Source organism: Schistocerca americana, chromosome 4 (genome assembly GCF_021461395.2).
Source record: "Schistocerca americana isolate TAMUIC-IGC-003095 chromosome 4, iqSchAmer2.1, whole genome shotgun sequence".
NCBI lineage: Eukaryota > Metazoa > Arthropoda > Insecta > Orthoptera > Acrididae > Schistocerca > Schistocerca americana.
The window spans coordinates 820289955-820303095 of NC_060122.1; the positions used below are offsets into that span (position 1 = coordinate 820289955).

The window sequence follows — 13141 nt, forward strand, 5'->3', positions numbered from 1 at the left end:
AGGCTATAAACTGGTTTGCTAAATTACCCTTTCTTAATCACCTAGAAAGCGTGTGGTATTACGTGGATTAGTGGATGAAATGTAAAAATAGCATCCCTGCAATCCGGTAGCTTTACGGGATCTACACCACTGGCCATTAAAATTGCTACACAAAGAAGAAATGCAGATGATAAACGGGAATTCATTGGACAAATATATTATACTAGAACTGACATGTGATTACATTTTCACGCCATTTGGGTGCATAGATCCTGAGAAATCAGTACCCAGAACAACCACCTCTGGTCGTAATAACGGCCTTGATACGCCTGGGCATTGAGTCAAACAGAGCTTGGATGGCGTGTACAGGTACAGCTGCTCATGCAGCTTCAACACTATACCACAGTTCATCAAGTGTAGTAACTGGCATGTTGTGACGAGCCAGCTGCTCCGCCACAATTGACCAGACGTTTTCAATTGGTCAGAGATTTGGAATATGTGCTGGCCAGGGCAGCAGTCGAACATTTTCTTTATCCAGAAAGGCCCGTACAGGACCTGCAACATGCGGTCGTATATTATCCTGCTGAAATGTGGAGTTTCGCAGGGATCGAATGAAGGGTAGAGCCACGGGTCGTAACACATCTGAAATGTAACGTCCACTGTTCAAAGTGCCGTCAATGCGAACAAGAGGTGACCGTGACGTGTAACCAATGGCACCCCATACCATCACGCCGGGTGATACGCCAGTATGGCGATGACAAATACGCGCTTCCAATGTGCGTTCACCGCGAAGTCGCCAAACAGGGATGCGACTATCGTGATGCTGTAAACAGAACCTGGATTCATCCGAAAAAATGACGTTTTGCCATTCGTGCACCCAGGTTCGTCATTGTGTACACCATCGCAGGTGGTCCTGTTTGTGATGCAGCGTAAAGGGTAACCGCAGCCACGGTCTCCGACCTGATAGTCCATGCTGCTGCAAACGTCGTCGAACTGTTCGTGCAGATGGTTGTCTTGCAAACGTGTCTATCTGTTGACTCAGGGATCGAGACGTAGCTGCACGATCCGTTACAGCCGTGCGGATAAGGTGCCAGTAATCTTGACTGTTAGTGATATGCGGCCGTTGGGATACAGCACGGCGTTCCCTATTACCCTCCGATTGCATATTCTGCTAACTGTCATTGGATCTCGACCAACGCGACCAGCAATGTCGCGATACGATAAGCCGCAATCGCGATAGGCTACAATCTGACCTTTATCAAAGTCGGAAACGTGATGGTACGCATTTCTCCTCCTTATACGAGGCATCACAACAACGTTTCACGAGGCAACGCCGGTGAACTGCTGTTTGTGTATGAGAAATCGGTTGGAAACTTTCCTCGTGTCAGCACGTTGTAGGTGTCGCCACCGGCGCCAACCTTGTGTGAATGCTCTGGAAAGCTAATCATTTGCATATCACAGCATCTTCTTCCTGTCGGTTAAATTTCGCGTCTGTAGCACGTCATCTTCGTGGTGTAGTAATTTTAATGGCCAGTGATGCAATAATCAGTGAGCGACTTCAGCTTGATAGGCCAGGGGTGAAGAAACCTTTAGACTCTTCCTGACAGAACTGAGGCCACTAGAAAGGCTGGAGGCAGTGTCACATGGCATTCGCTCGACATCTTCCGGAGAGGTTTACAGCAGGCAGTGCACAGCAGCAGGTAGCTTTTCGAGTGCACAGAGAGGGTCCAGCGGCACACTTAGCCAGAGCCAGAGCCAGCCAGGGCCACGCCCCCCTTGCACACTTACCCGGCAGAGCAGCTCCAGCGCCTCGTGGTCGCGCCGCAGGCGGTCGGTGTGCGCGGCGGCGGCTCCCACGCCGCTGGCCTCGTGCGCGTTGAGGCGCGCCTCGGCCGGCCCCAGTATCCAGGCGGTGACGCGCGACACGCCGCGCTCCAGCTCGCTCGCCTCCAGCGCCAGCCACGCGTCCTCCAGGCGGCCGCGGCGCGCGCGCAGCCCCTCCAGCTGCTGCAGCAGCCGCGCGCGCGCGTCCGCCGTGTCTGGAGCCTCCAGGCCCGACTGCTCCCACCGCTGCGCCAGGTCCGCGCCTGCGAGCACCGCCACCAGCGCCTCACAGTGTGTACAACGACACTCGCAGTCCGCGCGCTGGCGTTGCCGGAAGTATTCGTCTACATCGGCTTCTAAATCCATACGCCGCAGGCCATCTTATGCTGTGGCAAAGGCAATTTTGATTACAATTGTCATATCTCCCCTTTCCAGTCGCAAACGACGTACAGGAAGAACGATTGTTAATGAACCTTTGTACCAGCACGTAAGAGCTGTGTGAGAAAACTAATCATACTGATAACAGTGCGAGCGATTCGCAACGCTGTGTTGTTCTACATATACATCTACACCCATACTCCACAAGCCGCCTTACGGTGTGTGGCGGAGGGTACTTTGAGTACCTCTATCAGCTCCCCCTTCTATTCCAGTCTCGTATTGTTCGTGGAAAGAAAGGTTGTCGGTATGCCTCTGTGTGGGCTCTAATCTCTCTGATTTTATCCTCATGGTCTCTTCGCGAGATATACGTAGGAGGGAGCAATAAACTGCTTGACTCCGCAGTGAAGGTATGTTCTCCAAAATTCAACAAAAGCCTGTACCGAGCTACAGAGCGTCTCTCCATAACGTTTTCGCGATTACTAAAGGATCCTGTAACGAAGCGCGCTGCTCTCCGTTGGAACATCTCTTCTATCAACCTATCTGGTACACATCCCACACCGGTGAGCAATATTCAAGCAGTGGGCGAACAAGCGTACTGAAACCTACTTCCTTTGTTTTCGGATTGCATTTCCTTAGGATTTTTCCAATGAATCTCAGTCTGGCACCTGCTTTACCGGCGATTAATTTTATACGGTCATTCCATTTTAAATCACTCCTAATGCCTACTCCCAGATTATGTATGCAATAACTGCTTCCAGTTGCTGACCTGCTATATTGTAGCTAAATGATAAAGGATCTTTTTTTCTATGTATTCGCAGCACATTACACTTGTCTACATTGACATTCAGTTGCCATTCCCTGCACCATGCGTCAATTCGTTGCAGATCCTTCTGCATTTCAGTACAATTTTCCATTGTTACAACCCCTCGATATACCACAGCATCATCCGCAAAAAGCTTCAGTGAACTTCCGGTGTCATCCACAAGGTCATTTATGTATATTGTGAATAGCAACGGTTCTACGACACTCCCCTGCGGCACACCTGAAATCACTCTTACTTCGGAAGACTTCTCTCCATTGAGAATGACATGCTGCGTTCTGTTATCTAGGTCCTCTTCAATTCAATCACACAATTGGTCTGATAGTCCATATGCTCTTACCTTGTTCATAAAACGACTGTGGGGAACTGTATCAAACGCCTTGCGGAAGTCAACAAACGCGGCATCTACCTGGGAACCCGCGTCTATGGCCCTCTGAGTCTCGTGGACGAATAGCGCGAGCTGGGTTTCACACGATCGTCTTTTTCCAAACCCATACTGATTCCTACAGAGTAGATTTCTAGTCTCCAGAAAAGTCATTATACTCGAACATAATACGTGTTCCAAAATTGTACAACTGATCGACGTTAGAGACATAGGCCTATAGTTCTCCACATCTGTTTGGCGTCCCTTCTTCAAAACGGGGACGACCTGTGCCCTCTTCCAATCTTTTGGAACACTACACTCATCTAGAGACCTACGGTACACCGCTGCAAGAAGGGTGGCAAGTTCCTAGGTGTACTCTGTCGTTTATTTCGATATCTAGCATTTTGTCATCTGTGCGACAATCTAGAGTGCAGTCTTCCTCTGTGAAACAGCTTTGGAAAAAGACATTTAGTATTTCGGCCTTTACTGTGTCATCCTCTGTTTCAGTACCATTTTGGTCACAGTGTGTCTGCATATATACTCATCTAATGCATACTGTACGATGGTTTCCAACTTTGTCCACTGATCCTCAACACTATCTGTACCTGAGACAAAACTTTTGTATTGACCCGTCAAGTACTCTACAACAATGTGATCATCCCTTCCAGATACTCAGTCTGTGTTTCGGATCTGTACAGTCATCAGGTGATTTTTGAGAGCGCCATCCAAGAAGTTGTGCTTTTGTCACATGTTACGAAAATGGAACAGTGCAATTTAGGAAACATTATGTCATCAAGTTTTGTGTCAACTTGGGGAATCCGTGACTATGACCTTAGAAAAGTTGAAACAGGCCTGTGGGAAACATTTCTTATCAAGAGCATGGCACTATTTTCGATGGCACAAATCATTTTTGGAAAGCTGAGAGCTCGTCAAAGACGAAGTTAGCTTATGGTGACCTCCAAAAACGAAGAAAACATCGACCGTGTGTGTGCTCTTGTGAGATTATTCCTCCGCGATAAATTATCAACTACTCGTAAGTGATTTACAAAGACGTTGATTAAAGGCTCAGGAAAAGGGTTAATCGAGTAATACCGGCGTGCTGCATCATGACAACGCCCCATGTCACACGGCCAGTTCCTTAACAGAATTTCTGGCCTCAAAACGCATTCCAGTTGTTTCACAGCCCCCACCCCCCATTCATCTGATTTGAGTCTTTATGACAATTTTGTTTTCCCAAAATTGGAAAATGTATTAAAAGACCATTTCGGAACTCAGGAGAACATTCAAAAGAACGTTGCCAACATCTTAAACGCCGTACCAGTTGAAGCCTTTCAGCGATGCTATCAGTCTGGAAACAACGACTCCGCAGGGGGACAGTGCTGTTGTCTGAAAAGATAAAAATTTGGGTCGATAAATAATCAGCCGCATTACTTTTCTCACACACCCCGTACCTCTCTAATCTTACCCTCGTGGTCTTTCCGCGAGAAAAAGTTAGTTACTTTTCTACACTCCTGGAAATTGAAATAAGAACACCGTGAATTCATTGTCCCAGGAAGGGGAAACTTTATTGACACATTCCTGGGGTCAGGTGCATCACATGATCACACTGACAGAACCACAGGCACATAGACACAGGCAACAGAGCATGCACAATGTCGGCACTAGTACAGTGTATATCCACCTTTCGCAGCAATGCAGGCTGCTATTCTCCCATGGAGACGATCGTAGAGACGCTGGATGTAGTCCTGTGGAACGGCTTGCCATGCCATTTCCACCTGGCACCTCAGTTGGACCAGCGTTCGTGCTGGACGTGCAGACCGCGTGAGACGACGCTTCATCCAGTCCCAAACATGCTCAATGGGGGACAGATCCGGAGATCTTGCTGGCCAGGGTAGTTGACTTACACCTTCTAGAGCACGTTGGGTGGCACGGGATACATGCGGACGTGCATTGTCCTGTTGGAACAGCAAGTTCCCTTGCCGGTCTAGGAATGGTAGAACGATGGGTTCGATGACGGTTTGGATGTACCGTGCACTATTCAGTGTCCCCTCTACGATCACCAGTGGTGTACGACCAGTATAGGAGATCGCTCCCCACACCATGATGCCGGGTGTTGGCCCTGTGTGCCTCGGTCGTATGCAGTCCTGATTGTGGCGCTCACCTGCACGGCGCCAAACACGCATACGACCATCTTTGGCACCAAGGCAGAAGCGACTCTCATCGCTGAAGACGACACGTCTCCATTCGTCCCTCCATTCACGCCTGTCGCGACACCACTGGAGGCGGGCTGCACGATGTTGGGGCGTGAGCGGAAGACGGCCTAACGGTGTGCGGGACCGTAGCCCAGCTTCATGGAGACGGTTGCGAATGGTCCTCGCCGATACCCCAGGAGCAACAGTGGCCCTAATTTGCTGGGAAGTGGCGGTGCGGTCCCCTACGGCACTGCGTAGGATCCTACGGTCTTGGCGTGCATCCGTGCGTCGCTGCGGTCCGGTCCCAGGTCGACGGGCACGTGCACCTTCCGCCGACCACTGGCGACAACATCGATGTACTGTGGAGACCTCACGCCCCACGTGTTGAGCAATTCGGCGGTACGTCCACCCGGCCTCCCGCATGCCCACTATACGCCCTCGCTCAAAGTCCGTCAACTGGACATACGGTTCACGTCCACGCTGTCGCGGCATGCTACCAGTGTTAAAGACTGCGATGGAGCTCCGTATGCCACGGCAAACTGGCTGACACTGACGGCGGCGGTGTACAAATGCTGCGCAGCTAGCGCCATTCGACGGCCAACACCGCGGTTCCTGGTGTGTCCGCTGTGCCGTGCGTGTGATCATTGCTTGTACAGCCCTCTCGCAGTGTCCGGAGCAAGTATGGTGGGTCTGACACACCGGTGCCAATGTGTTCTTTTTTCCATTTCCAGGAGTGTATATAGTACATGATGCAGACTGTGTCATCAGAAAGAAGGAATGGAAAGACGAAAAAAATGTTTACTGGCCGTATACTGCTTTTTCCTGTAAAAATTACTAATTATTTCTATTCAAAAATTCCTATATGGTATAGAATGAGCTATTAAGAAGAATCGTCTTTAATCGACATTTAAACATACTTTTGCTATGTGTTAGAAATTTTATTTCTATGCGTAAATTTTCAAGAAGTTGTATGTTAACTGAAGGCTATCACTACCGTTGGCTGCAGTGGAACATTACACGGAATTAACAGCGGCGGGCGAAAGTTCATATAATTTCAAAAATTTTGTAGTTGCTTATCTCACCCCTTTATGTGTAAAAGTTAAGTTTATAGAAGGGTAGTGCAGACCTACTGTTGTACTTGTGAATATCTCTCTTACATTCAAACTCGGATTGTTGATAACAAATTTCAAAAAAGAATAAAAGTACTGTGGACTGTGATTAGTGCTTCAACTGCCTAAGGAGATCTCTCCGAGATGTACATCTGCGAACCCCACAGATATAATTCTGTTTACTTCTTTTTGTTCAATGAATACGTCTCACTTAAGTGAGGAATTACCACTGAATAACCATGTGAAACATCAGTGAATCAAAATACGCTAAATATGTTAGCTTACTGACTTTTACATCGCCAAATTAGTAATTATTCTTATGGCACAAGTAACCAAACCTAAACGTTCCAGAAAGTCTACTACATGTTTCTTCCCGTTTAAGTTTTCATTAGGTGTTCATCAATATTCACACTTAAGAACTTAGAGCTCTCTGTTCTGGTAATTATTTCATGTTGGCTCACCGGGTTTGACAGTACAAAACTGGATAAGATGTGTTTCTACAAAGTTTAAAGCTAGTCTATTCGTGCAAAACGAGTCAGTAACTTTCACAAAGACGTCGTTTACTATTTTCTCAGTTGATGCTTGTTTGCTTGGCTTCACAACAGTGCTTGTATCATTTACAGACAGGACTGCTTCTCCTCCTGATTCAAATAAAATGGCAGACTATTAACAGAAAGCAAGAGCAGTAAATGTTCCCCATGTATGTGGAGCGGGGTCCCTCTTTATATCACTTGAACAGCCTAGAGGTAACTTGCTGCCGTCTGTTCCCTAAGTGAGAACTTAACAAGAACTTTAATAGAATGAGTGACGTTTAGGAGGAAACAATATATCGGTTGACTTTTCTGGGAAGTTCAAATGGTTCAAATGGCTCTGAGCACTATGGGACTTAACATCTGTGGTCATCAGTCCCCTAGAACGTAGAACTACTTAAACCTAACTAACCTAAGGACATCACACACATCCATGCCCGAGGCAGGATTCGAACCTGCGACCGGAGCGGTCACGCGGTTCCAGACTGAAGCGCCTTTAACCGCACGGCCACACCGGCCGGCTGGGAAGTATACGCTCGTAATTTCAATAGGAAACCACTCCGTCATGAAAAACGTATCTCCTGCAGCGTCTGCCACCGGAGTCGGGAGAGTATCTCCGGGACACTTTTCCGCTTGCTAAAAGATCCAGTGACGAAACGTGCTGCTCTTCTTCCGATCTCCTCCACTTCCTGTGTCAACCCTATCTAGTAAAGAGCCTGGACTGGTGAGCAATACGCAAGTATCAGCGGAACGGTGGTTTTGGAAGCTACCTCCTTGGTAGCTAGACCATCTTTACTGAGGGTTCTTCCAATGAATCTTAGTCTGCTGTCTACCTTTCTTTCAATCACTTTTAAGTGATTTTTTCCATTTGAAATTGCCCTGTATACGTATTCCCAGACATTTAATGGTTGTGATTGGCCGGTGTGGCCGTGCGGTTCTAGGCGCTTCAGTCTGGATCCGCGTGACTGCTACGGTCGCAGGTTCGAATCCTGCCTCGGGCATGGATGTGTGTGATGTCCTTAGGTTAGTTAGGTTTAAGTAGTTCTAAGTTCTAGGGGACTGATGACCACAGATGTTAAGTCCCATAGTGCTCAGAGCCATTTGAACCATTTTTGGTTGTGATTGCTTCTAGTGAGTGTGCAGAAATTGTGTAATCGTTCAATAATATGTCTTTTCGCTTATTGATACGCAATACATTACGTGACATACAGTATGGCAGCATACCGGAGCAATAAACAGAAAACGTACAGTTTATTAGATCACAAGTGATAAATAACGATACAGAAGAATACAGGCTGGTATTAAGGCAGTTACATCAGTGCCAAGTGCAAGGTGTGGTGGGTATCAGGCAGTGCCTACAGCAGGGCGATGTCCCTTCACAGTCGCCACCGCCTGCTGTGACTGACCGACTCAGCGGTCTTCTGAGCGCCCCGGCGCAACACGGCCTGCCACGAGGTTCCCTCCTGTGCCAGTTTTGTCACCTCAGAGTGAAACATCCACGCAACGTCACCAGTTGGTTGGTGGGTGTCCTGCAGTCTCTGTCTTTTCCTACAGTGTTTGCTCGCTACAGTATCGGCAACATTATTCGCTGACGTATTAACGTATCTCGTATCTTCCTGTCCTTTCCTGCCGGCCGGTGTGGCCTAGCGGCTCTAGGCGCTTTAGTCTGGAACCGCGCGACCGCTACGGTCACAGGTTCGAATCCTGCCTCTGGCATGGATGTGTGTGATGTATTTAGGTTAGTTAGGTTTAAGTAGCTCTAAGTTCTAGGGGACTGATGACCTCAGATTAAGTCCCATAGTGCTTCGAGCTATTTGAACCATTTGCATTTGTCCCATTCGCGAATGGCGCGTAGGAGGAATGATTGTCGGTAAATCTGCCTGTGGTTAATTTCTCAGATTTTCTCGTCGCCGTCATTCGTCGAAACGTATGTGGTAGGAAGTAACATGTTGAACGACGCTTCTGGAATTTCAATAGAAAACCAATGCGGTTTGTTGGGGACTGCGGTGACGCTTAAAAAAAAAAAGAGTATGTGAAATCTTATGGGACTTAACTGCTAAGGTCATCAGCCCCTAAGCTTACACACTACTTAACCTAAATTATCCTAAGGAGAAACACACACACCCATGCGCGAGGGAGGACTCGAACCTCCGCCGGGACCAGCCGCACAATCCATGAGTGCAGCGCCTGAGACCGCTCGGCTAATCCCGCGCGGCGACGCTTAACAATACCGAGACTACTGTAGGAATGTACAAGATGACTTAGACAAAATTTCTGTTTGGTGTGATGAATGACAGTTTGCTCTAAATGTAGAAGAATGTAAGTTAATTGGGGTGAGCAGGAAAAACAGCCCCGTAACATTCGAATACGGCATTAGTTCATATGGTTCAAATGGCTCTGAGCACTTAACTTCTGAGGTCATCAGTCTCCTAGAACTTAAACCTAACTAACCTAAGGACATCACACACATTCATGCCCGAGGCAGGATTCGAACCTGCGACCGCAGCGGTCGCACGGACGGTATTAGTAATGTGGTATTTGATACAATCATATTGATTAAATACTGTATCTAGGTGTAACGCTGGAAAGCGATATGAAATGGAACGTGCAAGTAAGGACTGTAGTAGGGAAGGTGAATGCTGGTCTTCGTTTTACTGGGAGAATTTTGGAGAAGCATAGCTCGTCCATAAAGGAGACGGTGTACAGAGCTCTAGTGGAACCGATGGTTTGAGTAGTGTTCGAATGTTTGGGGTAAGCACCAGGTGGGATTAAAGGAAGATAAACGAAGCAATTCAGATGCGTGCTGCTAGATTTGTTACCGGTAGGGAAGGCACTATCGCGCAGATATAGAGAACTCGTATTTGAGAGCGACTGCAGAACGATTCTGCTGCCGCCAACGGAAGTTTCGCGTGAGGATAAAGGAGATAAAATGTTAGAAATTAAGGCTCGTACGGAGGTATGTAGACAGTCGTCTTTCCCTCTACTCGCGAGTGAAACAGAAACAGAAATGAGCAGTCGTTCTACATGGTACCCTCCGCCACGCACCGTACTTTGGTTTCCGGTGTATTTATGTTGATGTAAAAACGCGTGGTTCTTCGTTGGGGTCCGCAGCTCGTGGTCTCGCGGTAGCGTACTCGCTTCCAGAGCACGGGTTCCCGGATTCGAGTACCGGTGGGGTCAGGGAGTTGCACCTGCCTCGAGATGACTGGGTGTTTGTGTTGTCCTCATCATTTCATCATCATTCATGAAAGTGGCGAGATTGAGCGTAGTTGAGCGCCCCACAAACCAAACATCATCATCTTCGTTGGATCTTCTGTTTGTCGTCTATTAGTTGGTAAGTGTTCCTGACCGTTGAGCGGCATACAATAATCGTGTGCCGTACGTCACTTCTTTCAGGGATGAATTACATTTCGTTAAGAGTCTCTCAATGAATATCAGCCTGGCAGACGGTTTCCATACAATTAGTTTTATGTGGTCACACCGTAAGCCCAGGTATTTTACGGCAGCTATCGTTTTCAATGATTTGTCGCCAGTGGTGTAATCGAACAGTACTGGACGCCCCTCATGTTTAGGCGCAATACGAAACATTTACTGGGGTTCGCGTTGCTCGGATCGTCGGTCGTCTGGAGCTCTCCGTGCACGTCGCTCCAGACTTCTGGCGTCGCTACCTTTCTATAGACAACGGCATCGTCGGCGAGTAGCCTCACGGAGTCTCCAACATTATTTACTATACCATGAATACATTATTTACTAGACCATGAAATGAAATGTCGTGTGGGTAGGGCCCCCAGTTGGGTAGACCTGTCGCCTGGTGAAAGTCTTTTTTGTTGATGCCACTTCGGCGACTTGCGTGTTGATGGGGATGATATGATGTTGAAGGCAACTCATCAATCAGTCCCTGAGCGGACTCTCCGGGATTGCTTCCACCACTGGGGTGAAAACCAGTGATCATGCCCTTTTGGACGTCACATAAATCCCTCTGTTTCCGCATTGCGACAGAGCCTGCTATGTTCTCCACTTTCCTCGGCGCGCTTTGTATACCCTCCGCTGTTAGTGCTGCCACATGCCGTCTGTTAGTGGTTACTGCACGTTGATGTCGAACATAGGCAGTAGTCACATTAATGTGACTGGGCCATGTACATTGTACAGGAAAAAAGAGATGCAGCACACTATACAACTGCTGTTAGTCACTCACCTTAAGGAAGGCCTAGACCGAGGTGGAATGTAGTGTGCCGCAAAGGACAGTAATGACGCGATGACTCGCCTCATGGAAGCTGCTCACATGTCGATGCACTGATGGTGGTGGAGACGGACTGTGGGCGGCCACCTAACTCAACTAGGAAGTACGAATAACTGAGAGAGAACAATGGGACGTTAGCGCTTTTATAGATTCGCCTTTCGAATTTTTCCGTTGATTAAGTGCACCACCAGCTGGCTTCGAGTACCAAGACAAGCTGGGGGTGACCTGTTGACCGGAACCAACCAGTCACGACTCTTCCGTAGTATAAGCCAATGGCGAACTTCCCCTATAGTTGGCAAAACGTCGCCAAGTAGTACCGATGGCATAGGCGGAGATCGTGTTCGTGGCCATTGGCGCCAGACTGTCGGGACTATAGGGTATCCCTTTACCTGACGGCCAAACTGCGCGTCTTTTTTACCGGTTTCGGTTTTCGACGCAGCTTACCACCCCTTACTTGCAGCTTTACGATTTACTCAAGTAAACGTGCTTTCAACGGCGCACTCCATTCGACTAAGGCAGAAGTGAAACACAGTTCCGTGAAGTGACTAGGTGCTTCGGCAGTTTACAATTAATGCATATAAGTGACCAATTAATTTTGATATCTAAGCTGCAACTTTTCACGGAGAGGGCGGCAGCTGCTCTTTTAGAGGTGATTTCCTTGTCGTACCTTACATAGCAAAGTTATTGCATTCGGGGCACAGTTATAATGTAGCGCGTAACATTTCCATTGGCTCAGACGTGGGTAATCATATAACCACGACGTGGGAGACAACAGCGGCGATTAGAGCAACGATCGCACCACAGCGGTAGGCAAAAATGGTTCAAATGGCTCTGAGCACTATGGGACTCAACTGCTGAGGTCATTAGTCCCCTAGAACTTAGAACTAGTTAAACCTAACTAACCTAAGGACATCACAAACATCCATGCCCGAGGCAGGATTCGAACCTGCGACCGTAGCGGTCTTGCGGTTCCAGACTGCAGCGCCTTTAACCGCACGGCCACTTCGGCCGGCAGCGGTAGGCAGGAGCAGCTAGCGGAGAGCGCGCCGGAGGCACAAAGGCGGGCAAGCCGGCTGCTCCACTCCACGCTGGCGACAGCTTTTTTGCTCGGCCAGGAACGCCCGAGGAGCGCAAGGACGGGCGCTGCCGGCCGCCTCTTGCTTTCTGGGGAACTGTGCGCCGGCCCTGGTTGTTACTCTCTGCTCTGCCCTATTCGATACTCCACTCCTCTACTGGGGACTCTCGGTATTTTTTGTGGTCTCTGCAAGGCGTTTGTTTGTGTAGATCACTTTGCTGTCTTAAGAAAACTGAAGTTTTATGGTGTCAATGACTTTACACACAGCTAGTTTGAATCATACTTAACGAACAGAATGCGAAGAGTTGTGATGAATAATTCAAATAATGGTGGAAGTGTAGCAAATTTTAGTGAGAGGAGAAATCACAAAGGGAGTTCCACAGGTTTCAGTTTTGCGTCCACTTCTATTCCTTATATATGTGAATGATCTTCCACTTAACGTTCATGGAGAAGAATTACTACTTTTTGCGCTCAATAGTTATGTTACAATAAATTCCATTACAGAGGAAGCAACAGAACAGATTGCTACTGATATTTTTCAGTGTTATCTTCTGAAAAACAACTCTCGATAAACTGTGAGAAAATACACTGCATTCAGTTCTGTATAACTTACAGAGTCATCCCAACAAT

General features: G+C 47.9%; 1 protein-coding gene across 1 annotated transcript in view; it reads right to left on the reverse strand.

Moving 5' to 3' along the window:
- LOC124613828 (SEC14 domain and spectrin repeat-containing protein 1) overlaps positions 1 to 2169 on the reverse strand; it is a 108479-nt gene extending 106310 nt beyond the window's left edge. Inside the window, exon 1 of the mRNA XM_047142551.1 lies at positions 1768 to 2169. Coding sequence (XP_046998507.1) covers positions 1768 to 2169 — 402 coding nt within the window. The remainder of the gene's footprint in view (positions 1 to 1767) is intronic.
- Between the last annotated feature and the right edge of the window lie 10972 nt (positions 2170 to 13141).